At 41.3% G+C, this 25,367-nt stretch overlaps 3 protein-coding genes across 6 annotated transcripts; 1 reads left to right on the forward strand and 2 right to left on the reverse strand.

Annotated features, from left to right (window-relative positions):
• Nucleotides 1–565: 565 nt before the first annotated feature.
• LOC108250425 (protein NLRC5-like) lies at nucleotides 566–7,600 on the reverse strand. Of its 2 annotated transcripts, none has more exons than XM_025002549.2 (4): nucleotides 7,484–7,600; nucleotides 5,565–6,004; nucleotides 2,994–4,635; nucleotides 566–2,822 (listed from the first exon to the last, which is right to left on the reverse strand). In XM_025002549.2, the coding sequence occupies exons 1-4, from the start codon at nucleotides 7,534–7,536 to the stop codon at nucleotides 2,555–2,557; spliced, it is 2,403 nt and encodes an 800-aa protein (XP_024858317.1). In that variant the 5' UTR covers nucleotides 7,537–7,600; the 3' UTR covers nucleotides 566–2,554. The 2 variants fall into 2 exon arrangements, with proteins under 2 accessions (XP_024858317.1, XP_024858318.1); XM_025002550.2 differs by having other exon boundaries at nucleotides 2,765–2,822; nucleotides 2,987–4,635.
• Nucleotides 7,601–8,707: 1,107 nt separating this feature from the next.
• smim19 (small integral membrane protein 19) lies at nucleotides 8,708–12,458 on the forward strand. The gene is made up of 3 exons (XM_017440303.3): nucleotides 8,708–8,979; nucleotides 9,872–9,996; nucleotides 11,519–12,458. Exons 1-3 carry the CDS (start codon nucleotides 8,846–8,848, stop codon nucleotides 11,578–11,580), a joined length of 321 nt encoding a protein of 106 aa, XP_017295792.1. The 5' UTR covers nucleotides 8,708–8,845; the 3' UTR covers nucleotides 11,581–12,458.
• A 1,586-nt stretch (nucleotides 12,459–14,044) lies between these two features.
• pld7 (phospholipase D family, member 7) lies at nucleotides 14,045–25,254 on the reverse strand. 3 transcript variants are annotated; one of them, XM_017440311.3, is made up of 12 exons: nucleotides 24,991–25,254; nucleotides 24,296–24,406; nucleotides 19,738–20,631; nucleotides 19,365–19,537; nucleotides 19,017–19,197; nucleotides 18,816–18,930; nucleotides 18,587–18,714; nucleotides 17,211–17,414; nucleotides 16,886–17,025; nucleotides 16,411–16,576; nucleotides 16,203–16,302; nucleotides 14,045–14,988 (listed from the first exon to the last, which is right to left on the reverse strand). In XM_017440311.3, the coding sequence occupies exons 1-12, from the start codon at nucleotides 25,087–25,089 to the stop codon at nucleotides 14,786–14,788; spliced, it is 2,514 nt and encodes an 837-aa protein (XP_017295800.1). In that variant the 5' UTR covers nucleotides 25,090–25,254; the 3' UTR covers nucleotides 14,045–14,785. The 3 variants fall into 3 exon arrangements, with proteins under 3 accessions (XP_017295800.1, XP_037833262.1, XP_017295801.1); XM_037977334.1 differs by lacking the exon at nucleotides 24,991–25,254 and adding an exon at nucleotides 24,836–24,943; XM_017440312.3 differs by lacking the exon at nucleotides 24,991–25,254 and adding an exon at nucleotides 24,623–24,937.
• Nucleotides 25,255–25,367: the final 113 nt, after the last annotated feature.

Raw genomic sequence — 25,367 nt, forward strand, 5'->3', positions numbered from 1 at the left:
GATAGATAGATAGATAGATAGATAGATAGATAGATAGATAGATAGATAGATAGATAGATAGATAGATAGATAGATAGATAGATAGATAGATAGATAGATAGATACTTCCATAATTTTGGGTCATGAATACAGGAGACCCAGGAGAAATGCCCAGACTTACTTCTCCCTACCAACAGTTTCCAGTTCTTCCAAATAATTCCTTCAGAAAGTACTGGATCTCCCTTGTAGTCTCTTTTCAGTAGGACATATGTTGTAATCAGATGCCCAAACCATCTCAGCTGACTACTGTTGATGTGGAGAAGCAGCAACTAAACCCGTGGCTTTTCCCAGACAATCAAGCTCCTCCAAATCTCTAAAGCTTAGATCAGACACCATCAGAAGCAAACTCATTTCAGCTGCTTGTGTCTGTAATCATGTTCTTTTGGTCATGATTCTGTGGTCATTTGGCTTTTTTCTGGGTTTTGTTTATGTCTTATTTTTATTTTAGTTCTTTGGTTTGTGTTTTTGTTTTGCTTCTAGTCTGTTATTTGGTTGTTTTTGTTTTTGTCTCATGTTCATGGTTTCATTTCACTCTTCCCCAGTCATTTACTTGCCTGTCAGCCACGCCCATCTACACCTGTCCTGACTCCGTAATCATTCCACCTGTTCCCACTCACCTCCTTATCCTCAGTGTTAAAAACCTTAAAAACTGTTAGTATTTCTGTTCTCGTTTAAGTTCTTGTTTTAGTTTGTTCTTTATTTGTTTGCTGCCTCGTCAGCTTTTTGTTTTGTTCTGTTCATTTTTACTTTATTAAAATTAGTTGTTTTTTTTACTATGAGTCTGCGCATTGGGTTCGTCTCCGTCATATCCACCGAACATGACAGATTCAAATTTCATGAATTTAAGTGAGGAATTTAAATAGACCAATAAATCAAAAGCTTCACCTTTTCACTCAGCTCTGTCTTCACAATCACAGGCTGTTATAAAGCCCTCATTACTGCTGACAAAGCTCCAATTATTTCATCCGACTATCTGTCATTTCATCCTAGCATCAGTCATGAGCAAGATACAGATTGACCTGGAGGGAGTATTCTAGCTTTTTCCAAATCAAGAACTATGGTATTAGATTTGAAGGGGCTGACCTTTATCCCTTATCCTTCACACTTCTCCTGTCCACTCCAGTGACCACTAAAGATCCTGGACTGAAGACGCTAAGAGATTTTACATAATTTACAAAAAAAAACAACAAAAGAATTTTACCTGCAAAAAGACTTTGACTTTGTTCAAAAGATGTGGACGCAGCCTTTGCTTCAGTTATACAGGGATGGAGCGGCCTGTAATAAAGACTTTGGTCCCTCATACTCCTGCAAGACTCCCAACAGAATCTTTTGTGGGGCAGGGTTTTAAAAGCCTTCTCCAGGTCCACAAAACACATGACGTTCGAACAATCACACTCTAATAACTCTAAGAACTGATCCACTCCTGCTCAACCAGGATGAAAAACACTCTGGACCTTCTGGAGTAATGATTCAGTAACTGGTCAAAGTGTCCTTTCCAACACCGCAAACAAACCTTCCCCAGGAGGCTAAGCAACATCGTCTCCTAACAGCTGGGACACACTCTCTGGTCCACCTTTTTTAAATGGAACCACCACTGTAATGGAAAAAAATTATTTAAACATCTGTCCCCTCAGAGGCCAAAAGCTAGTGACCTCTTTTCTGTGCTGACACAGACGTCACTTGGGTTGTATGGCGCCGTTTGGTATTTCCCTTTGTTATGACCTAAATGCCTCTCACCACTGTTTGTCTTCAATTGCTCTTAGGGCAAAATGTTTTTTACGATCATCACAAGATCTGCTGGCGGCAGGTTTATCAAATGCAAAATGTTAATGTCTGTTTGATAAACATAAGATTATGCAAAGCCCAGCTGTATATAATGGAGTCCAAGACACAACCTCGGTGCACAAAGTTTGTGGCGGAGAACAAGCACTGTTCTGTGTTACACCTTTGTGCCTTGCCATCTTGCAATAAACAGTACTTGACGACTATTCTACGGAGTGCCTTGTCTCTCATTATGTATTTCTGTCCTCGTTAAATAAAGATTTCCACAACCACCACCCTGGTCTGTCCCTCTACAGGCATTGTCAAAGTCCTGAATGTGACATTGAAGACGTTGAACATCTTGTCAACCAAGACAACCTTACAATGAATATTCAACATCTGAAGGTAGATTTCCTTGTCTTATCATCAGGAGATTTGTAACTATCATGGCAACATGATAGTTATGAGCCTTTCCTTGAGTTTGAAGGTCCCGACACCCCAGAAAACACATGTCCCAGACCTCTTCCCTTCTCCATGTTTAGGTGGCGGTTCAGTTCCACAGAACACAGGAAACCCGAGATTCACTCTACACAAGGGGGCCTACCCATGACTCTTTTGACTTTATAGAGCTTTATTACTAAATTAACTTTGTTATCTACCAGCCATTCTGCTACATCTGACCGCTGCATGTACCCTACTTAAAACCACAGGGTTAAGACCTAATAGGCCTAAAGGTATGTGGAAACATTTTTACTCACCTGAATGAGCTGATGTTTGGCAAGGCTTGTGAGAGGGACTCACACAGACTCTGGCAGACAGGAGCTCCCCTGTCCCCATAGAGACAGACGTTAACCTTTGTGGTCACCCTCTGCATGACTTTCACAGCCCTTTCGAACAAGTGTCTTACACCCACAACTGGAAGATGCAGCTGGTTTCCACCTAAACCAAGTAAAGTAACATATTCTGCCTGCCCTTCGCTGAGCAGGACAATCTTCCAGAGCTGCAGAGGCAGAGGGTCACACCTACAAATCAAAGAAGATGAGACCATTTTTTCATACAAGAAATTAACAGTATTCAACTTATATTTTCTATAATTTTGTACAACTTATTCTGTTCTGGGTCATACAGTTCCCAAAAACTTAAAATATTTTTAATAATTTGACCCTAAAAACATATACGTACTTACGTCATACCATTTGACATTTTCAAGACATTTAAACAGGCATCTCATTCCTTGTTCTGACACTGCCACATCTTCAAGATTCAGCGACGTCTTCCTTTTCTTTGACTGGGTGACCACGTAGGCCACAGCACAACAAGAGTAAGGATCCAGATTCTCTCCGCTGAGGTCAAGATGGTAGTCCAGTTTGTCCAGGAAATAAATGCAGGCTTTGGGACTCTGTGATTCATACAGACATTGGCACAAGAACAATATGTCAACATCAAGCCCTCTGTCATCAGTAGTAGTCGGATCTTGTGTAGACAGTCCACTTAAAAAGTAGGTTATCATCTCTTTGAAGAACCATTCTGATGTTTTCTTGAGCTCCTCCTCTGGAATCAGACAGCTCATCAGTCGAGGGCTCCTCTCGCTCAGTAATCGACACATGAAAGGAATCAGATGCTTCATGTATTTCTTCTCCTCAGTGAGGCACTGCTGAAAGACGTCTCGAATTTGATCAGGATTCTTTAAAAGCCACAGCGCTGCAAAGAACTCCTGCACCGTGTAATGGAGGAATGCACGAGCAGTGATTGTTTCTGTGCAGTCGAGTTTGATATCAAGTGGTTTCAGGAAGGAAAGCACACAGCTGTCTCCACAGGACAGTTCTTCCAGGTTCACCGTTTTTCTTTGAGTTGCGTAAAAAGCAATCTTGGCCAAATAAAGTATTTCTCCACTCAGAGTTTCGATGAACAGATTTAGATTCTTGGTCTTGATTTTCTTGCTGTTCTTCTGAAGGCAAAAACGAACAATATTGATGTATATTTCAGTGATAGTTCTTGGCTGTAGAGAGTCTTCTTTTGAAAAGCTGGCTGCCACCATCAGTGCATACATTGGGACATGGCAAAGAGATAATAGCTCCAAGTTGCTTGAAACCTTGTGGTCTTCACCCAGTGTTGTAGATAAGTATTTCATTATCATCTGCTCACTGAAGCCTTTCACCTCCACTCGAAGATAGCCCTCAAAAGAAAAGTCTTCCTCATCGTCTGGTCTGCATGCTATGATAGTTTTTGCATCAGGTAGGAGGTCTTTCTCTACAAGTTTCTGCACAGTTTCTGCACAGCTAGAGAAATCGGTGATTCCATCAAAAATGATTGTCACATTTTCAGAGTTTCTCTTAATATCCTGTAAGACCTCCTCTTTGCCCTCATCTGGTTCACGGTACACACTGAAAAGAAGATCTTCCAAACTCGTGGTCGTTTGAATGCTGGCCTTTTCCCTCACGTCGAAGTAAAACATGTAATCCAGCTCCTTGTGGTCTCTTTCAGCCCACAGTCTCAGTATTTCACAAGCCAGTGCTGTCTTTCCAATTCCTGGCTTCCCAACCAAGAGTATGCTTTTATCTGTTTTCAGCAGGTCAGTGGGGGAGATTTCTGTTTTGTTTTCTGGAATGTAAGTCCTTAGCTTTTTAGGACGACTCAGCTTGCTCTTTTTGTTCTTAAATTTCTTTACTTTAGATGGAGAAATGCTGCATTGTGTATCTAATACAAGTGGGGTGTATGAAAGTTGAGGATTCTTGTAATCCTTCAAAAGATTTTTGCTTGCCATCCAAAATTCTCTCGATGTTTTTTGTGCTTTTGACTTTAACTTTGTCTGATATCTGTGGCATGGCCTTGGTCCTAAAATAAAAAAAGGAAGGAAAATAAATTAAATAAATATACTACATGTATATAGAAATACTTCAAATAAAAATTAACACGATGAATAAATAAAATGTTGCACATTATCAATCATTTGTTTCGTTACAGAGAGTAAAACACCTTAATTGGGATGAAACCAACTGCACTCACATGAAGCAAATTTCTAGGCAAATTAGTAATTACCAACCCCAAAGTGTTGAAGAAAAACTAGTCCATGCAAGTTTTTACTTCTTTGCTAGACTATTGCAATTTTGTATGAACAAGATTTTCTAAAAATCTCAAGAATTTCTACAGCTTACCAAAACTGCCGCTAGAAATGTTTCCAATTTTAGTGTTTAGTGTTTCTGCAAACCCATAAAAACTAGTAAAATATTTTAAATTCTTCTCTTCCATTTTAAAGTTGTTTTACAAATGGCATTTTATAATTACAGGTTTAATAAAGCCTACTGAAGTGAACTGGACTATAGCTAGATTGATTTTGAATGTACTGGATTACAAATATTTTATTAATTCTGACTATTTTTATTTAAGCACCCTTCACTCTGGATGACGACCTCACTACGCTCTCCACAACCTTTAGAACGTGGCTGGATTGTGGCAAATCTGGAAAACCTCCTTCAGTCTGAAAGAAATCATGGTGTTGCTGCCCTATTAGTATTCACCAAACAGAGCTTCCTTTTATTTTTTATGTTCTTGAAATGTTCTCCTGCCCCCTCACCACGCTCTGTTCTCCTGTCCTGGTACAACTCACTCTCAGACTGGATCAGGATGCAGCTACAGGCTAAAAGATCAGCATGATCCACTGGGATTGTGTCTGTGCTCGGTTTCTTGGGATGACTTGTTGCAAATTAGCACAATATAAATTTTAAAAAATGAATTAAATGAATAGAAGTCTGCTTAGAAAATACCTTGTAAGTAGTTTGTATCCACTTGACTTTCTTCCTTAAATGAAAAGCAGCTGATCCAGTGGTGCAGGTCAAACTTCTTGATATCAGAGGAAGCTTCATTTTTGTGTTTGAGGAGAGGAGTTGGCCTACCTAAGGTCCTTTTCCTTGTAATGTCAATGATCCTGAGCAGCTGGTAGCAAGCCTCTTCCCCCTTCTTAGTGACTGAGTCCAGTATTGCTCTGGTTCTGTCGTAGTCATCTTTCTGTGCCTCTATTTTGCTGACCTCTTCATCACTGAGAACTCTCTGCTGATACAAGTTCTCAAGAAGCACAGGGAGGTTTGTTAACTCTCTCACCAGGTGGACTCTGGCTGTCATGACATAATCTGAGGCAGACTGACTCGTACAAGCCATCCCTTCTGCACAGAGTGCATGTTCTGCACAAAAACCCAGCTTCACTGACCTGGAGAAGAACATCAGAGTGCAAATGTCTTATATAAACAACCATTATGCATGCAATAAAATTAATAATATGTAAAACCTAGCAAAAAGAATTATCAGTGGCTTATCTTCTAGTTTAAAGATAAGGATCTGGATATCTTTATATCTATTTTCTGATCTTATCAAATCTATCTCAACAGTTTATGTACTGTATATTGTTTGCAACACAGTTTAAAAGTTTGGCTAAATCTGTAGTTTTACGGTACTTAAAAAATGTCTGAATTGACCCAAATTTTTAATCAGTCTGGGTGATCACTGATTAAGTCTTAAATAAAGTCAAGACTGAAAACATCAGCTATAGGAAGAACTAACATTGAACATGTTATTGTCATAACCTCTGGTTTTAACCAACGTTATGTGTCCTTCCTTTGTGTTTGTTTTTTCCTTTTTGACGTTATCTATCCAATAAAATCCTCACTAATCCTTACAGTTTCTTGTCTTTACCAGCTTTCTGTTTTACTTCTGCACGTGTTTCTGAAATTATTACCACACTGAAACTCATATTCATAGCCATATTTTTCATGAGCACCTGCCACCAAAAGACAAAGACGAACAATAATGTCTTTTTGCCCGTGTGTGTGTGTGTGTTGGTCTGTTAGCAAAATATCTCATGAACCATTGGATGACATTTAATGAAACTTGCAGAGAGTAAACACTGGATGTGCATCTACAGCTAACCTTAGAAAGCACAAAAATAACTCAGTCAATTTTACAGATGATGGGCTAAAATTTAATGTGGTAATATATTAATTTAATCTTTAAGGGAAAGCTCACATGACACCATGATTGTATGCAGGGTAACAGGCAGGACTTAAAGTCACAGCACCGAATGTTTTATTTTCTTTCTCCATTCCAAACTTAGCTGTTCAAACAATGCATATAAGGCTTAGAACAGGGCTGAGAACGTTTAGCATTATTTGTAATGCTATGTTTACAAGACACGGCCTGTTACATCTAATGATCGAAGCTCTAATCAAACAGCAGAAAAGACCAACTCTGGAGCTTTAATGCAGCATGTTCTACACAGAGTACTGTTCACTGACGCTTGTATAAACTGGCTGGGATTTCTTTGTGCAGTGGAAGCTGTCTGTTCTTGCTCACATGCAGATGGCTCAGATTACAGAAGATTGACAAGAGAGATCTGCAGTAAATTTTTGACTTTTTCACGTCCAATAAAACAAGCTCGCCAGTACAGAAAGCACAACAAGTAAAGTTTAACCATATGCAAGGATGTATTTCTTTATTCTCTACCAGGCTCTGCCATTTTCTGGGAAAAAATCAAGCTGGGAGGAGCTTATGTGTTTCGCAACCATTTTAATACTTTGTCTTTATACAGTGATATGTGAAAATACAAAGGACAGGTCTCCTCTGTGTCTGCAAAGAAGATCTTAAAAAGTCAACATGTCAGCCTGCTCTTCAATTGAACAACTAATAATCTCACCTGTATGGCACTGAGATGTTGATGCACCCAGATGACAAAGTTTCTCTCTGCATGTGTGTCTTTCAGTCAGCGTTCAACACTTGGCACTCTGTCATATTTTCACTTCCTTGATGAACAGCACACCTTGTTTGGAAAACTTTCCATCCACTAGGTGGTATTATCACCCTGGAGAACATCAACATGTAGAGTTTATTTTTCATATTTGCCATCATCTCATAAACTGCAAGTAGATGATGATCACCATCTAAGCATCTATAAACTTTCACTTTGAGGGTTTATTCTAAGACTTATATTTGCTTCAGTTCTCAACAATTTAACACTGATATTATCTAAATGAGACAAATTTCCCCAAAAAAACAATTCATCCTTTCCCTTGATTTGTAGGCAATACAGGAGATCCTGAAACTAAAAAACATTTTTAAATATTTTTTATATTTAGTTCAAAATTAAAAATGTCTTGGGTTTTATTTATTTTTTCCCCCATTAAAAAATAAAAAATGTCCACATTCCAATGTCAGTGTCAAAATCAATTATATTTATATAACATGTTAAAAACAACAAGGTTGACCAAAGTGCTTTACTAGTTGGTTTTGGTCAAACCTTGAAATGAACTTTTCTTATGCGATATTGCAGGATGTCACACTAAGAGTATATGTTGTGAATGACTCTCAGTTACTACCACATCAAATTTTAGCTCATGTCAGTTAGCTGTGGCAGCCATCTTAACATGCATTGATTCCAGAAGTTAATTAGATGTAATGTATGTCCTTGATTCACAGTTTTATGCAAAGATCGTGTGCAAGGAGTAGCCTTTGGAGTATTTGTTGTGAAATGAGTTACAGCCATTTTTGTATTTTGTAGGGTCAGTTGGCTGTGGGTGCCATTTTAAAGCTTATCATTTACAGTTGTACAGCCCTTAATTAAAGTACATCCTGTGGTTTATGAGATATTTTGGTAGCAGAAGGACAAGCACACACGCACACGAGCAAAAACATAATCGTCCACCCAACTTTGCTGAATAGCAGACTACCAGGCATCAGTATAAACGCTTAAAACTAAAAGTAAAACAACCTGATGTGGTTTATTTTAAGCATCAAGTTTTAAAGTTAGATTATTTTCTATACTTTAATATTAATACTATATTTCTGCTGTCACTGCTGTCGAGGCTACAGAAACACTATGACACGTCACCTGCAGGTGGCAGCAGCACTTCCGGATGAAGCCAATCCGGAAGTGACGTATCACTGTTTACAGCGTACAGCAGTGTATCAGGCCAAGGCTGCAGCAAGCTAACCAAGCTACCTTGTCAAATACTTCGTCCTGTTGTTCCACATTTGTTCGCGTCGTTTGGTGGTGTTTCTGATGGGGGCCCACGGGGTTGTGGGGAACGAGCCGGAGTCGATAGACTACTCGGTCCACGAAGCCTGGAACGAGGCGACGAACGTGTACCTGCTGGTGATCCTGGTCAGCTTCGGCCTGCTCATGTACGCCAGAAAGTAAGCACGGCTCCGGTCCAGTCTTCTTTTACTTTGGGTTTAAATAACACCTCAGCTACATCTTGCATTTTAACTTGCTAGCATAATGTATGCTAACAGAGAATGACGCCGACGTGTATCTGGGTTAAAAGCAGTTAAAGCGTTTTAAAATTCAACATTTATTTATTAGTGTCCTTAATTCCCATTCTACAATGAGGCTGTCATGCGATACAAAAACACTGGATAATCCCTTCATATCTGTAGGGATTTTCAGCAGATGTTCTTTGATGAATGTTCAGAAGCTTTTTAGTGGTTAGAATAATATTAATCAGTAGTTTTATTAAATAACTAGTAATGGACTTTTATTCACCCCAAAGGTTGAGTTTGCTGCTGCAGGAAATTCTATTGTTATTACCAGTTCAACCTTTTACTGGTGAGAATAATTAAAAGCATGTGGTGATGAGTCAGCATGATTGACTTTTTGAAAAACAGATGGTTGAAAAGATGAACTAAGAGTCTGCTGGGTTGTTGAAAATGTTTTTTTAGCACCTTCAGGAAAGTCCAGCAGCTTTTGTTTGAGCAAAAAGTCTAAATTATGCTGTAACTGTCTCTTAAATAGAAGGTAAACATCTAGATAAAATGAATTATGGGTACTTCTCCTATTTTTGATTAATACAGAGTCCTATCATTCCAACCTGCTAGCCAAGAAAAATAGTTTTTAGGGGATGGACCTGCCGGGTACAAAAATCACAAATGAAACCAAGATTGCAGCTACCTGCTATCCTATGACCTGACTTCTCTTCTTGTGATCTGTTGTGTCCTATGTACCTTATAAATAACTTGTGAATGGGAGGTTTAACCCTTGATAGATGTGTTCTCCTGATGCTACATGATGATGTTGTGTTCCCGCTAGAAACAAGAGGAAGATCATGCGGATCTTCGCTCTTCCTCCCACCGCGGGCAGCAACCCTGAGCCCAACTTCTACGACAGCCTGCAGAAGGTCCGCCTGCGGCAACAGCTGGAGATGTACTCTCTGGGTGAGCGTCATGCGTGTACACGAAGCGGCCTCACGTTGCTGTTCAAATGCTGGAATCAGCCATTATACGTCTGAATTGTACTGGGTTACCTACAAATCCGGTATTAATTCTGGTTCTGCTTTGAGCAGAAAACGGAGACAAATAAGTTCCACAAACATCTCTTTTAAAAAGTCACAAACCATTTTCAGTGCACCAGCAGGAGGTCATACAATAAGTGCATGGCTATGAAATGGTAAATAAATTGGTGTAAAATGCGACTCGCTGAGTATAAAACAGCTGCTAAGTATGAAGGGGTGAAAGTATCCCACTGGGCTGTGACTGATGGTGACTAGTTTACAAACAGCATTTTTGAGAGTGTCTCCAAAATGTCAATCTCAGACACAGTTTACAGGTGAACAGCATCCTGGAAGATTATTATGATTAATACTATTACTAATACAATACTGGAAATGTCTCCAGTCTCCTGAAGATTTTCTGGTGTTGACTGGCAAAAGGTTACATGTGATTTTAGCAGATTTTACTTAAGAATGGCATTGTGTAAACAGGGCCTCATTTTCCGCGCACGAGTCGCCGAGGCTCACAGTCTTGTCGCTGTAGGTATGCTGTGGGATGACATGAGCAAAGACATTGTGCAAAGGCTAGAATACAGATTTGCAAGCCACACACACAAAAAGAGGCTATGAGTTTCTCAAATTGGCTGCACAAAATCACAGTTACACTTCTCCCTGGTGGCAAACACCCAAAGTTCAGTGAGACTGCAACAGAAAATTCCCTCTTTTTCTCATTTTCTTTCAGCTTTGAGTCACCAACTAGTCCTCAACAGTCGCCGCCCAGTGAGATACTCACTTTAACCGGCACCACGTTTAAATTTTGAGACTCGGCGAACTCTAAACATTATGCTTTAATTTTCACTAAAAATTAAAAAAAAGAGTAAAGCTCTCTTTGTTCAGAAATCATCTAAAAAAAATAGGAAGAGTAACATATTTTGTAAAATAATATAATATCACAAATGGTCTGTTCTTGTATAGCACATTATATAGTCCAAGGACCCCAAAGTGCTTCACACTACATTCAGTCATTCACCCATTCATCCACACAGATAGTGGTGAGCTACCGAGCCCTCTGACCACCACCAGTAGGCAAGGTACAAGGACACAACTGATGAGTCGGCCTTTGAGGGCTTTGAACCAGCAACCCTCCAGTTACAGGACTAACCCCTACCTGCTGAGCCACCTGCTGCTTTATTTTGACCTATCATTTTGTACATAGTTTTTTCATGTCATGTTAAGTGTGAGGAGCACAGAAACGTCGAGAGCAGTATAAGATTAAACACCTTTTCTAAATTCTTACACCATAATTTAGGCTCACCTACTCGTCTTGACAAGATTTAATCTTTTCTTAATCTAGAGAAGTGAGGATCTAACTGGCATTGCAAAATTATTTTGGTATATTTGTATGTTTTGAGTCAGTCACCCCTGAAATGTCTTGTCAAAATGTGTGTGTTTGCTGTCTCGCTCTGTAGCCAGGAAGTTTGAGATTCAGCAGCAGCAGCAGACAGAGAGCGTGCAGCTCTCCATGGAATGACAGGACGCTGCTCCTCAACCCTCCGCTGGCGGCGCGCGGGGAACGACTTGCAGAGAGCGTGTAAGAACCCTGCTCCTATCTGCACAGGGTGTTTAGTTAGTCTTCATTCACCTTCCCTGATCATCATCTGACACACAGAGCGGACACAGCTGGACGGGGGAATGAGAGGTTGAGGATACTTTAAGGACTGTGGGATTTTACAGGCCTGCTGCTGCACAGACCTGTGAACTGTTTCAGAAGGACTTTTATTGAAGAATGAGGGAAAATTGTGAAGGAGTTCTTGAACATGAAACATGACTCTCCATCTGGGGAACTAAATGTTTTGGTTCAGTTTACTTTTTTATTGTTATGCTTGTTATTTACTTATTAATATGTTTAGTCAGTGATTAGTAAAATGCAGATTCTCATGTGGTAATTAAAAAAAGGTGATCCAGTTAGCAGGTTGTTTCATCATCAGTGCATTTAGTTTTTGCTTTTTTTGACATGCTGAAATTTTCTGGTCTTCCCTAATTTGTTATTGCTATTCTACACAAATCTCAGAATATCATGGTACCGATGTGATGTCCTAAAGTTTAACTTTACAATATTTACCTACAGGAACAGTTTGACTATAATGAATCTTTCTAAATATTTATGTGACAGTGAGCTTTCTTACTCATGTTTCATGACCTGTCAGAGGTGCAAGTTGGTGGATTTCTCTGCAGAGATAAAGCCCTCTGCTTCTAGTTCTTATTTTGTCGTATTTGGAAGGTTTTAAGACTTCAATTTTCGGGGAGAAGTTGACAGCCTATGAATGTACATGACTGTGATGATTAAAAAAAACAAATAACCCTAAACTACTTTTCCATTGTTAAATAAAGTATTCAGATCCACCTGTTCACTGTGTAATCTTTTCTAATTGTTGACAATCTGCAAGAGAATTTGTTAACAATTCACTTATATAAAATTCACTTTATTCTGCTGCTGAGGTTTGACGTCCTGAAGTCCTGACGTCCTTGTGCTACATTTAATGACAGCTTGGGGAGAAAAAAAACTTCTCCAGCAACAAAATATCTTTAGGAAACTTAAATAAAAAGTTTGATTTTCTAGTCTGTAACTCACGGGGGGGGTTTTCAAGCGGAAACAAACGTTACCCGAGGTTACCCTGCAGTTGGAAAACACCAGTTTTTCAGTTTTGACATCCTCCTCCTGAGGTTCATTGAATGCAGCATCAACTTGCAAAGGAAGGCTGAATTTACACAAACTAACCTGCTGGTGTTGTACACAACATACAGCACCTGGGAAGGGTTTGATTATGGTAAAGGAGAATCGAGGTAGGGGAGGACAGGGACAAGACGAGGGTGGGAGTGAAGATGGATTCAAGGTGGGGGTGGGATTACATCACGAGTCAGGTCTGAGCCCCTTGTTGTTCGAAGTGATGATGGACAGGTTGACAGCAGGAGTCCCAATAGACTGTGATGGTTGCAAATGACATTGGGAGCAGGTGGAGGTACTGAAGTTCAAGTACCTGGGGCCAACAGGTGGTGAAGAAGAGAGAGCAGGCAGGGTGGAGTGGATGGAGATGAGTGTCGGAGGTGGGGGAACTGTAGATGTTCAGAGACCGAAATAAACAGAATTAAAAACAAGTCCATCAGAGGGACAACTCATGTTGAGCAGCTTGTAGACAGAGTTAGGGATGCTCAGAAGGTCTGGACATGTGAGGAGGTGGAACAGAAGAGTATACTGGACAGGAAAGAGGAAAAGGCAAAGAGCACGGAGAGGGTTTATGGATGTAGTGATGGAGGGGCGTGCTGGGACAGGGCAGATGATTCCCAGCAGAGACCCCTAAAGGGAGCGTCTGAAAGACCTCTTAAGGGTTCAGTGAGTATCAGATACTGACATCTAGGGGTCAGGTTGGAGTTAGTAACAGGGACTAACCCCCACCAACAACAAACTTTTTAAATCAGTGGGCTAAATAACCTGCTTGAAAAAATCTGGGAAAAAAACCTTTTTATTCTTGGTTTTTTTTTTTTTGCCTTTGACTTCCTTGACACTGCTTTTTCTGCTCGTATTATGTGACAAGTATGAGCCTCAGGGTCTCAAATATAAAAGTGCTAACAAACCTCTTACGAAAAAAGTATTCATAACAGCTAATTCGATCCCTTTTTCGTCTCCGTTGACCTGAGGTGTACTTTTCTACCAGCTGCTCACTTGTACAGGACTACTGGGCAAAAAGCATACAAAATGTTGCTTTAATAATAAAACAAATGATTCCCTCTATAATGTTTAATGTTCCATGCCGTGCTGTTAAAGCACCACGGTGCACAGGTTCTGCCCTGTTTAAATACGCTGTAGCTCTGACTACCACCGAATGTAAATTTAAACATAAGTTTCAGGTACCTGGTACAAGAGTTCACTTTTAAACATTAGAAATAATGTTTTATTGAAGGGGGGGAAAAAAAAGTCAGTAAGAGAGAAACAAGGGTCTGAAAGATGAGCAGATTTTATTTATGACATGACATCAGGTGAACTGCTGTTTGTCCGAGGTTTAATGTTCCTTCCAGAGTCAGGAGCTCCCTTTGTTTAACGTTTCAACACAGGAAGAGGACGTCAAACGAGACAATCAAACCCCTGGTGGTGTGGTGATGGAGGAAACAGTGCAGAAATGATCAACAGTCAAAACAGATGCTTTTCTTACAATCAGGACAAAATAAACACTCAATTCATTTCTTTTTTTCCCCCCCTCTCTCTTTTAGTAGTGCACATTCAAACTGGATTTCATTCTTTGGATCAGCCATTTGATTAAAATGAAAAACCAACAGCGTTTCGAGGAAACACCTAGTAGGTTTGCTACACAGATGAAAAGCCTCCGCAGTGTAAACATGTCTGTGGTGCACACACCACACCTCTTTGGAGACTTTACTTTCTGCATGAGAACGTTCAAAACACAACATTTTAGGGAATATATACAAACTGCTTTAGGCACGAACCGTCTTGCGAAGTAAGCTTGCTTTACACCCCAACCATTGATAAAACAGAGTATTTAAAAAAAACAAATTTTTTAAAAATGCAATTATATACAGAAAATAGCAGGCAGCATTAAAACCCAGCTGTGGTCTTTTACAGCAAATCAGATCTGCTTTAGTAAAAACTAAGTTCAAGTAGCAGGAGCGAGCAAGGGGGCTCAGAGCCGTTTATTGAACAACAACAACAAAAAAACAACCCGTCAGTGGTGGCGGCCGGGGCAGACTTTCACGTCATCCGTGGAGAGCGTTCTGGCGTACCCGGAGCTCCAGTCTCGGACAAAGAGCTGCTCCGCTTGGTTCTGCAGAGTCTGCTGGCCTTCTTCGACCGCCGAGCCCGTCTGGTTCACCACCAAACCGACGCCGGCGGTGTGAGTGAAGTAGTTCTCCGACCAGTTGGACGTCCCTGAGAACAGAAGAACCGGGTCACACGGAGAACTTCAGTGAGGGAGACGGCTCAGCTTTGGAGATCCATCCTCTGACATTACCTCTCTCTATGAGACATGTTTGCATGTGTGCAACTTTATAGTATATAAAAGTTCAGCCATTTTGGAGTGGTGTTTTGTGGAAAAGTTATGAAGAAGCTCACCTGGAAAGCCTTTTGTACAACCTTGGTTGTTTTAGAGAAATAAGGTTGAATTCTGACAGGACTGACGAGCTAAGAGCTAGTCCAAACATCGTTAAGACCAAAGTGAATTGCTGCAATTTTAAAACAGCTTTTGGTTATTTTGGCACAGAAATGAAAAATTCCTGCCGAATGTGATCCAGAAATGCTACATATAACTGCTGCTGGTGCTATTTACACTTGCAAATAACTCCAGAATTCCATGTAAATAACTCTGTACTGCTAAACTGTTTATAAAATACTGTTTGCATAAACAGCTATGACATTTTGGAAACAGGAGCCGTTTTAAGACAGCAGCAGCCCACTTAGCTCATCAGGCCTGTAGGATGTAAACTATGTCTTCAAACTCAAGAATTTACCTACAACAGATAAGAAATTAATCTGTAATTTGTGACAAAAGAGTGGCCGCAAAGGTCAAAGGTCAAAGGAAAGGTTTACAGACAGAGGTGAGAGCAGCTGTGTTGTATGGTTTGGAGACAGTGGGACGGACAGAAAGACAGGAGACAGAACAGGAAGTGACAGAGCTGAAGATGTTGAGGTTCTCCTTGGGAGGGACAAGGATGGACAGGATTAGGAATGAGGTCATCAGAGGTACAGCTCAGGTTGAAGGACTGGGAGATAAAGTTAGAGAGGCCAGACTGAGATGGTTTGGACATGTGCAGAGGAGGGACAGTGGGTATATTGGTAGAAGGATGTTAGAGATGCAGCTGCCAGGAAAAAGACAAAGCAGTTAGAGAGGACATGGAGGTAGTTGGAGTGAGGACAGAGGACACAGAAGACAGAGTTAGATGGAGGAGGATGAGTCGCTGTGGAGACCCATGAAATGGGAACAGCCAAAAGAAAAAGATGAGAAATTAATTATTTAAAACTTTTGCTCAAAACCACAGTTCAAAATGGGTGAATTATTCATTTAAACTCACTAAAACAAATAACTAAAAGTATTAAAGTAATATTAATATTCCTCTGTCGAAGGAATCTGTGTGATGGCAGCTTACCTATATAGACCACCCTGTCTGTGACCATGTACTTGGCGTGGTTGACTCGAGCAAATGGGATTTTCTTCTGCTCTGCCGTTGAAGGTACTGTGAAGATTTTCTACACGGAAAAAAAACGGAAAAACAAGACAGAATTTAGGTGTCTTTTTTATTTCTATACTGTCGACCTATTGCATTGTTTTTTGCCAATAAGCTCATAAAGTTATACCACGTCAATGTTGCACTGGAGCGGATGTCTGCTGAGCACCAGCAGGGACTGCAGGAAGGTGAACATAGAGGCTGGTGAGTGCTCCCAGCAGCTCACCATCAGCCTGACCTGCACATCCCTGGTGCACGCCGCAGCTCGCAGCTCGGAGTCGATGGCAGGCCAGAACCTGGGAGACCAGAACATAATCAGAAGTGGGAAGATAAAAACACTTGTGTTTGCAGGCAATAAAAAAGCCTTGTTGTGTATAAAACGGGCTGAAAGATGATTCATTTTAACTTTTTGAAAAGGACCAAACACATCAGAACTGACTTCAACCCGACTCTTCTTCCAGCATCTTTACTTGAACATCAGTTCACCTGCAGAGTGAAAACCTTCATCGGCCAATCACAGAGTAGCTGACCTTACATATAACTTGGTTAAATGTTTATGATGAATCAGTGCAGCTGGGAGCACAGGTGGATGTTTGGGAGCCTACCTGAGGGGTTTTGTGAACTCAGACAGTGGGAGGTAGTCCATGACAGAAATGTAAATGAACTTCTGGGCATCCTTGATGACAGACAAGATGGTGGACAGATCGTCTGAGCGGCCACGGGCTGAGATTTGTGGAGGAGCGCTCTGTGGGAAACAAATGCAGCGTAAACTGTCAGGACTACCAGGGTGTGGGATATATGGCTCAGGGGGGGCAATAGAACTGGTGGTTTGATCATCGTCGTCACATTTTATGTTTATCTGAGAACAAGAGAACAAAACTGAATTCCTGTAAAGAATGATTTCTGAGTGATGAGTGTGTGATTTCTTACAGACAGGTAGACCCGAGCGGGGACCCCGTTGAACTTCAGCTGTAGAGGTCGGTCCGCGCTGGACAGGGCAGTGTCTCGGGCGGGCCAGAACAATGGAAGAGAACCGTTTGTCGATCCCCCGACGCTCCAGTACACATCAAAGATCCGGAAGGCATCCTGAGCCAGGCAGCTGCAGTTCTCCACTGCCAGGCCCACCTCCTTCACCTTTTGGAAAGAAAGCATGACTTCAGTGCCAGCTGCAGATACAGGGGCATTCATTCAGATCAACAAGGGCCTTTACCATGAAAAAGATTTCATGAGGAAAACCTAGAACTTATTGTTACTGTAAACAAAAAAGCAGCTGCATTCAGTCTTGACAAATAACAGGTTTTGCTTTCACATAATATGAAGAACTGATAAAATCCTTTAAGTTACAACCACCTGGCAATTAACAAATCATTACATAAACAGAATAAAAAAGAACAAAAATGACACAAAACTATTTAATTTAACAGCTTATTATGCTGGTCTTTTAAAACACATTAAGTCCCGTTTCTGCTCTTTTTTATTGAGCACTTTCTCTTTTCTTCCCCTCAATTTCCTTGTGACAGCTTCCTTGGCCCGTCTGAATGTTTCTCTCTCACAAGCTTCAGATTGTGTTTGTGCTTACTTCAAGTTTTGGACACAACAAACTGCAAACTGACTTTTGATGGAATTTTAAAATCCTTTCCAACATTTCAGCTGTCAGCTCTCATGTTAGGGTGGTGTTTCTTATCAGTCAGCCAGCTGTGAAGATCTGCAGCCACGCCCCTTTTGGCTGACTTCCTTTTTTTGGAGGGGTATGTTTTTGCAGAAATAATAACTTATTTATTTTATTAAACTTTATTTAAGGCAAATACCACTGAGATCACATATTTCTTTTTCAAGGGAGGCCTCGGCCTGAAGGAAAGAATCGCAGTATAACTTTTTTGTATGTTTATGTCATATCTGTGATTTGTTTTTCTTTCCTCAAAACTAAACAGCTGAAAGGACAAGAATGATGATTGAGAAGATCAAAATAGCTAATCCAAGTTGACCCACTTCTTAAGCAGGTCTTTCATAGCTGTTCTTGCAGACTCAATGATCACATTACACAGCCATTTTGGCAGTAATTTGAAAGTCCTGCCGATTGTGACCCTTTGATGATTTTTCTGCTTGTAAATCACCGTGGACTGAAGGGCATTCACAGGAACAGCTATGACATTTTTCAGATTGCTGACAGCTGTTGGCTCATTGGTCTTGTCAGATGTAAACTGCACTTGTTAAACCTGAAAAAAAAATCTAGCTACACAAAAAATCTAAATGGTGATGTGTTTTAAAAAGCAGGGGGAGTTTTTTGTTCATAAAAGCTGTTGTACCTGACTCAGAGAGCGCCAGTCCATGTTCGCACTTCCTATGTAGAAGTGCTTCTGGTCAATCACCCACAGCTTGGTGTGCACGATGCCTCCGGTCACAGCGCTGAGGTTCACCTCTCTGACCTGTGCACCTGCCAAACAGGACAACAGAAGAAATCAGACTCCCCATATTTCTGCATATGTTTTGCTCCAAAAGTACAACAAACTGTGTATGGGTACGTGAGATTCCCACCTGTTGCAGCCAGCTCTGCTGTGTCCTGGGTCGAGGTTTGGGGGGCGTTGACGGCAATCTGGAGGTTGATACCTTTAGATTCAAGTTGCTTCAGCCGCTCAAAGACTTCTCTTCCCTGAAAAGCATCCAGGAACAAAAACATAACCTCCCGAGTTCCTCAACATTTCTTCGTTGCAGAGTGAGGCCTGGCACTGTACTGACCTGAGAGTCAGAGGAGTCAGCGGACACCACATCGCTGCCTCGCAGGGTGAAGTAAAAAGCAGCGATGTGGACCGAGCTGTTGGCCTTGTCCAGCAGACGCAGCCAGCTGTCCGCGATGCTTAGACTGGACGGTGGAGAGGACAAGTACAGGCCGACGGGGATGCTTTCCACCAGCTGCACACTGAACAGCAGACAGGGGGATTCAAGTTACAACCCATGTTACCTTTCAGCGTCCTTTCACAACTTTTTTTCCTCTTTAATGAATACTGGTTGGGTGACAAAGCAGTATCTCGGTATTGTTGAAGCCACTCGGCTCTGAAAGATGAGCGCTGTGTTGATATTACTTGCCGACAGTCTGTGCTACAAGGTTCTGGTAGCAGGCAGAGGCCCTCCAGCCACTGCAGCTCAAGCTGAGCCGTCAGCTGAGCCACAGACATGGGGAGCCCGTAGTGCCAGACATGTTGACCGAGTCCTCCCAGAAGCAGCAAGCAGAGAAGGGCTAAACATGGGCATCTTGACCTCTGTTAAACAAGATGGGTAGAATTTACCTCCCTTACAATCATCTCAATCATAACTCCAGTAATAACTCTGCTGCATTCCTCTGCAGTTACTGCAGGGTGTGGTGACATTCCTTCATATATGACTGAAGCAGCTGAAACCACTATGAAAACAAGTTTACTGATCACTGAAGGAGATCTGTGACAAACACACGTTAACTCACCTTTGTCGACTTGGTTGAGCTCACTTTCGCAGGTTTCTCTGGTGCTACAGGAGAGCTGGATTTATTGGTTTTCTTCTCTTCAAGATTTAGAAACTCCGGCTGTCTTGCGATCGGTTCTTGATGCTCTGAGTCATCCCCCACAGATATTTCGCTTCCCAAATCCTCCTCACACTCAGCATCTGATGAAGATCCACTATCTTTCTGTTCAGCTGTCTTCGTCGTCTCAGTCTCCCACGGCGGTTCTTCGTCCATGATGGCGTCCACTTGGATGACATCGGTGACATCATCTCTCCCCGCAGACTTCTCCGTGTCTCCGCTGGCGGTGAGCGTAAACCTGGTCTGTTCCTGAGGCTTCTGGCTGAGGGAGCTCTCATGTGAGAAATGGCTTTCAGGAGCATCTGGGATGGCACCTGCTTCAGCTCCTATGGTACTTTCTGTGTCTTGCTGTGGTCTGAGAGCAGGCCTGGGGCTTACAATCGCAGGGCTCTGACCAGACTCAAACAGACTCCAGCTTTTAGGTGGAGCACTTACAGAGCTGTGAGCTGCTGCAGCCGCTTGTTCCACGCTGCCAGCCACAGGGGAAGAATCAGAGACGGTTTTGGGAATGCGGACCGATGGCAAAGTGAGGGCAGTTTCTTTAACATCTGTTGGTTTGGACTTCGAAGCCTCCACACCTCCACCTGCAGCTTTTTCCGGAGGCTGAGCTACATGCACAGGAGTATCTCGTCTGGGAACAGGAAGCTCGGCGGTGACTGGTCGCTTCTGGAAAGTAGGTATCCGGGAGACAGGTTTCCCACCTTTACGATTCATGTCTTCCTTCTCCTCAAGTTCTTTTTTCAGGGCTTTGTCATCACAGTGGAACCGATCCAGCACAACACTGCAATCCTTCAGGTCCTGAGAATAAGGAAGCATGTACAAAATGTCTATTACTCGGCTCTCTGCATATACACACACACACACGCAGAATCTGAATCTCACCATGGCAAAATACTAAACAGGCACACCAAAACTTCAGCCAATCTAATAAACAAACAGTTAAACATCAACACATACTTTTAAATGTAATTCTGTCATGTGATTTTGCTGTAGAAATAACTCTATTACCTCTATTGCCTCTGTAGCACGGAAACACACACACCTATTCAAATTAGCTCTCATAAGTGGAGCACCACACCCTGTATGTTTACTTATGCAGCAGCTCCGTTACCGTGACGACAGCATCATTTCAGCTAGAGTTCTGATCGTAAAAACGTATTTTCAAATTTGTCCTCCTATTTCATAAATCTGCTAATGCACCGCGGCAACAAAAAACACAAAATTTCAAAAGAAAACAAGCAGCGTGAAAACAACGATACTGGCCCAGAGCTGCGTTTTCAAATGACCTTTAAGTTATTTTATAAGAGAGAAACTTTATTTTATATTAGTTTTAATATTTCTCTGTGGTTTTATTTTCTGCTTGTTTAAAACTTGTAAATAAATCACCCTGTTAGGCAGAATGACTGAACAACAAGGTACTGAGATTTTTTATTTCTTTTTAGAAATACACAATCATACAGCAAAGATAATTCCAATTTTATTCATAAAAACACTCCACTTTCAGGATATTTGTGATCAGGGTTCCTGCACATCCCCTCAATCATTTAAGCCTAAATTTGTTTACATTTTAGGACATTTTTGACATCTAAGTCCAAACCTTTCATGTAAAGGTGCAGTATGGTCTGTACATAAAAGATGGAGAGCTGAGAACAATACCTTTGATTTTGATGAGTTCATGTTCTTTATCGTAGGGTTTAAATCTTTAGCACAACATGAGGTTTATTTTCTAAAAACACTTCAGAGTAAAATAAAAACCCAGCATATCAGCTGGACCATCTTGTTTCTGACAAGCTGCATACAGCATGTGTAACATGTTTGCATTTATAAAGCACATATTTAAATTTCACTTGGCTACGTCCAAAAACTACAACCATGTTCACCTCTTTTATATTAGAAATATGAAAAGTGCTCAGTTTGTTTGATCATAATCTCTTTTTTCAGAAATTCACATTTGTATGTTTTAGAAAGAACAACAAAGAATAAAGTCTGGACACATGTTTTTCCATACGTGTCCAGACCTGGACCTATGTTAAAAAGTAAAAACAAAAAGCATCCAGCAGATCAGTCATACATTAAATTTCATAACAACATAAATAATAAAAAAGTAGACTGATTATTATTATTAATCCTTCAGAACACAATACCAGCTTTACTACAACTTCATTTTTAACACGGGCGCACTACGGACAGCTGCAATCAACATTTCTTCAGCGCTTGCTTGAGCAGATCAATAACAGTACTTCTGGTGGATAACAGTACTGTTTGTGGTGCAGTACAAACATTTGTGTATTCACCATTTTGGAAGCAACTGCTTTCATGCTGGAGACTGAATCTTGTAAAATAGATCTGAATAAAAACATATTGACCGGAGATTTGAAATAGATTCTCCTGGTGATCTGTTTGGTTGGTAGAATCCACTCGACTGAGAGGAGAGCTACACCAGATGTGCAAAGAACTACTAAATAAACCACAGGACAAAACATTAAGAAAATGAACTATTATTTACCACCCCCAACATCAACCAATCAGAAGCCTCGGCAGATAAATGAGAACTCTTGTCCAATCAGTGGTGGTGTTACAACAACAACATCTGCTTGCTAAAACATGGCTGTGATCATAAATAATCAAAGTTGGGGAGCAAGAAAAAAAATAAATCACCATTTTTGTGATTAAAATTACATTTTACATCATTATGCAGATCAGGGAAAACACAGGGACTCTTGTAGGCAAAGGTTTACAAAATATTTTTGGTCAATCAATGAAAAGTAGCCAGTGAAAACGCAGCTGAAAGAAGGTTTTATACAGCGATTTTCACTGGCTGAGATTGCTATGTTTTTAAACAATTTGGGAAAGCCCAGATGGTGACGTCATAGCTTTGGAAGCTTTTGATTGGTTGACAACATTTAGGCTAATTGGAGGCATATCTGAGGATGGATTTTAAGGCCCACCTCAAACACAAAATCAAAAGAAATCAGCCAAGATATCAGGAAGAGAATTGTCGACCTCCACACTGGATACAATTTCTATATTCCTGAAGGTTCATCCGTTTTATCAATAATACATGAGTATCAACACCATGAGAATGTCCTGCCATCATACAGGAAGGAGGTTCTGATTTTTCGAGATGAACATGTTTTGGGGCAAAATGTTTGTATCAATTTTAAAACAAAACTAAAGATCTTGTGAAGATGCTGCTGAAGCTGATCAGAGAGTTATTATCCAAAGAAACAAGTCCTGGACCAACATGAGCTGAAAGGACACTCAGAGAGGAAGTCGTTACTCCAAAAACAAGATTAAAAATCCAGATTACAGTTTTCACACAGGGACAAAGATCTTAATTTTTGAGACATGTCCTGTGGTCTGATGAAACTAAAACTGAACTATTTGGCCATAATGACCATAGTTACGTTTGGAGGATAAGGGGGAAATCTTGCACCATCCTAACTGTGAAGCACGGGGGTGGCAGCATCATGTGGTGGGGGCGTTTTGCTGCAGGAGGGACTGGTGCACTTCTCAAATTAGATGGCATCACGATGAAAGAACAGTATGTGGAAATACTGAAGCAACATCTCAAGACACCAGCCAGGAAGTTAAAGCTTGGACACAAATGTGTCTTCAAATGGACAGTGTCCCTCAGCATCCTGACAGGTTAGTTATAAAGAGGATTAAGCACAACAAAGTCAAGGTTTTGGAGTGGCCATCACAAAGCCCTGATCTCAATCACAGAGAACATTTGTGTGCAGAGCTAAAAAAGGAGTGTGGCCTACAAACCTGACTCAGTTACATCAGTCCTGTCAGGAGGAACGCTTGCTTCTCATAATAGCTAACTATTATGAGAAGCTTGTGAAAGGATACGCAAGTCAAGCCATACAGTTTAAAGGGAACGCTACCACATCTAAAACAAAATGTATGCAAACTTGTGACTTTGAAGAAAGTAACAAAAAATAAATAAATTCAGTTAAAAAAAAAGCATGTTCCATCTCATTATTTGGGCATTTAACAAACAGAAATAATTAGGGGAATCCTAACTGACCTAAAACATGAAAGCTTTAGTCTGGTTTAATGTCAAATCGACAAAAAAAAATTGTCATGCGTCTTTTTATAAAGTGTATCTGGTTTCAGCAGCAGTAGCATATACTGTCCTTAAGGTCTGAGGACCCCCCTGAAGGTTCAATCCTAGAATCATCCTTGTGCTGTAATCAACTTAAATGTGTTGATTTTGGTCTTGTTCTCAGATCATAGGACTCCAGTGGTAGTTTCTGTTTTTGAATCTGCTCTGCAGGGTAAAGGAAATGAGCGCACTTCCGCAGTAGTTCAGCTGTATTTCCTGGTAATGGGAGCCCTACTGCTGCACAGACAAGGTTACAGTGCCATATGTCTGTCAGCCCAGGTCTTGGTGAAAAGCAGCCCTGCCACACCCGGGCCTCGTGTCTGTGTGTTGTTTAAGTAAATTATGTCTCACCATTAGTTCTGCATCATCAGCAGCAGCCTCCTCTTCCTCCTCCTCCAACTCAGCCTGGTCCCTCTCCATCACTCGGCTTGGGACAGACTCCAAGTCTGACTCATCCGAATCCTGACAGAACCAGGAGGATCAGAAACACAGTTAAGGAGAGCCTCGGGTTCAAACCTCACCTATTACTGCGTGCCGTCCACAGTTTGTTACACCTACACAATGGTGGCGTCTAAGCCGTGCCACCAGACAGCGATATGAGTCAAATTAAAGAGGAAAAAAACACGATTTATAGTCCTATTAACGCATAAATCACGGAAGCAGTTAATAAAAACTTACCATGACCCAGTGATTTAGAAGTTAATGTCAAATAACTTTTTAGGCTGCTGCGGGGTGGGGGTCCTTTAAGATGTAGTTCAGGTTAGCTCGGAACAGTTAACTCATGCTAACAACTTCGCTTACGCTAAATACGAAATATCTCTATCTACATATATATGTTTAAATGCCTTTACAGATTAAAGGTTGAAGTAAAAAAAGCAGTTCGGTCCCTACACAAGCCGTTCCCGGGATGGTCTGCCGAAGCAGCAGCTAACGTTGCTGCCGTTAGAGAGCGAGCTACGTGGCCGTCCGTTGGTGTGGCTCCGAGCAGCAGAGGAAGAGGAGGAGGAGGGGGAGGAAAAAGCTGAGAAATAAAAAAAAGTACCCACCTTGTATTCGCGTCTCGCCCCCAGGCGGGTCGACCTCCTCCTCGTCGTCGTCGTCCGACGGAGTTGGATGGAGCGCCTGGAGCGCAGCACTACGGGCATCCTGGGTCCGCTTTATTAATAATGCAGCGGCGCGGAGGCACGAGGCCGTCAACGGTCGGAGCGGACCGAAGAAAAGAAGCAGCCGCGGCGATTAAAAGTCACGTTTTTATCCGCGGGCCCGGAGATAATCCAACTGTGGCGAAACAGACGATTGGTTAACGCTGAGCTCGAGCCGCCGTTGGGATTACTTTTTTAAAAACCCCAGAAAAGTTGTATTTTATATATTTTTTTAAAGAAATTGAACGCTTTTCCTGTGCTGAGACGTAAACAACAACTTG

Source organism: Kryptolebias marmoratus, linkage group LG9 (genome assembly GCF_001649575.2).
Source record: "Kryptolebias marmoratus isolate JLee-2015 linkage group LG9, ASM164957v2, whole genome shotgun sequence".
Lineage (NCBI taxonomy): Eukaryota > Metazoa > Chordata > Actinopteri > Cyprinodontiformes > Rivulidae > Kryptolebias > Kryptolebias marmoratus.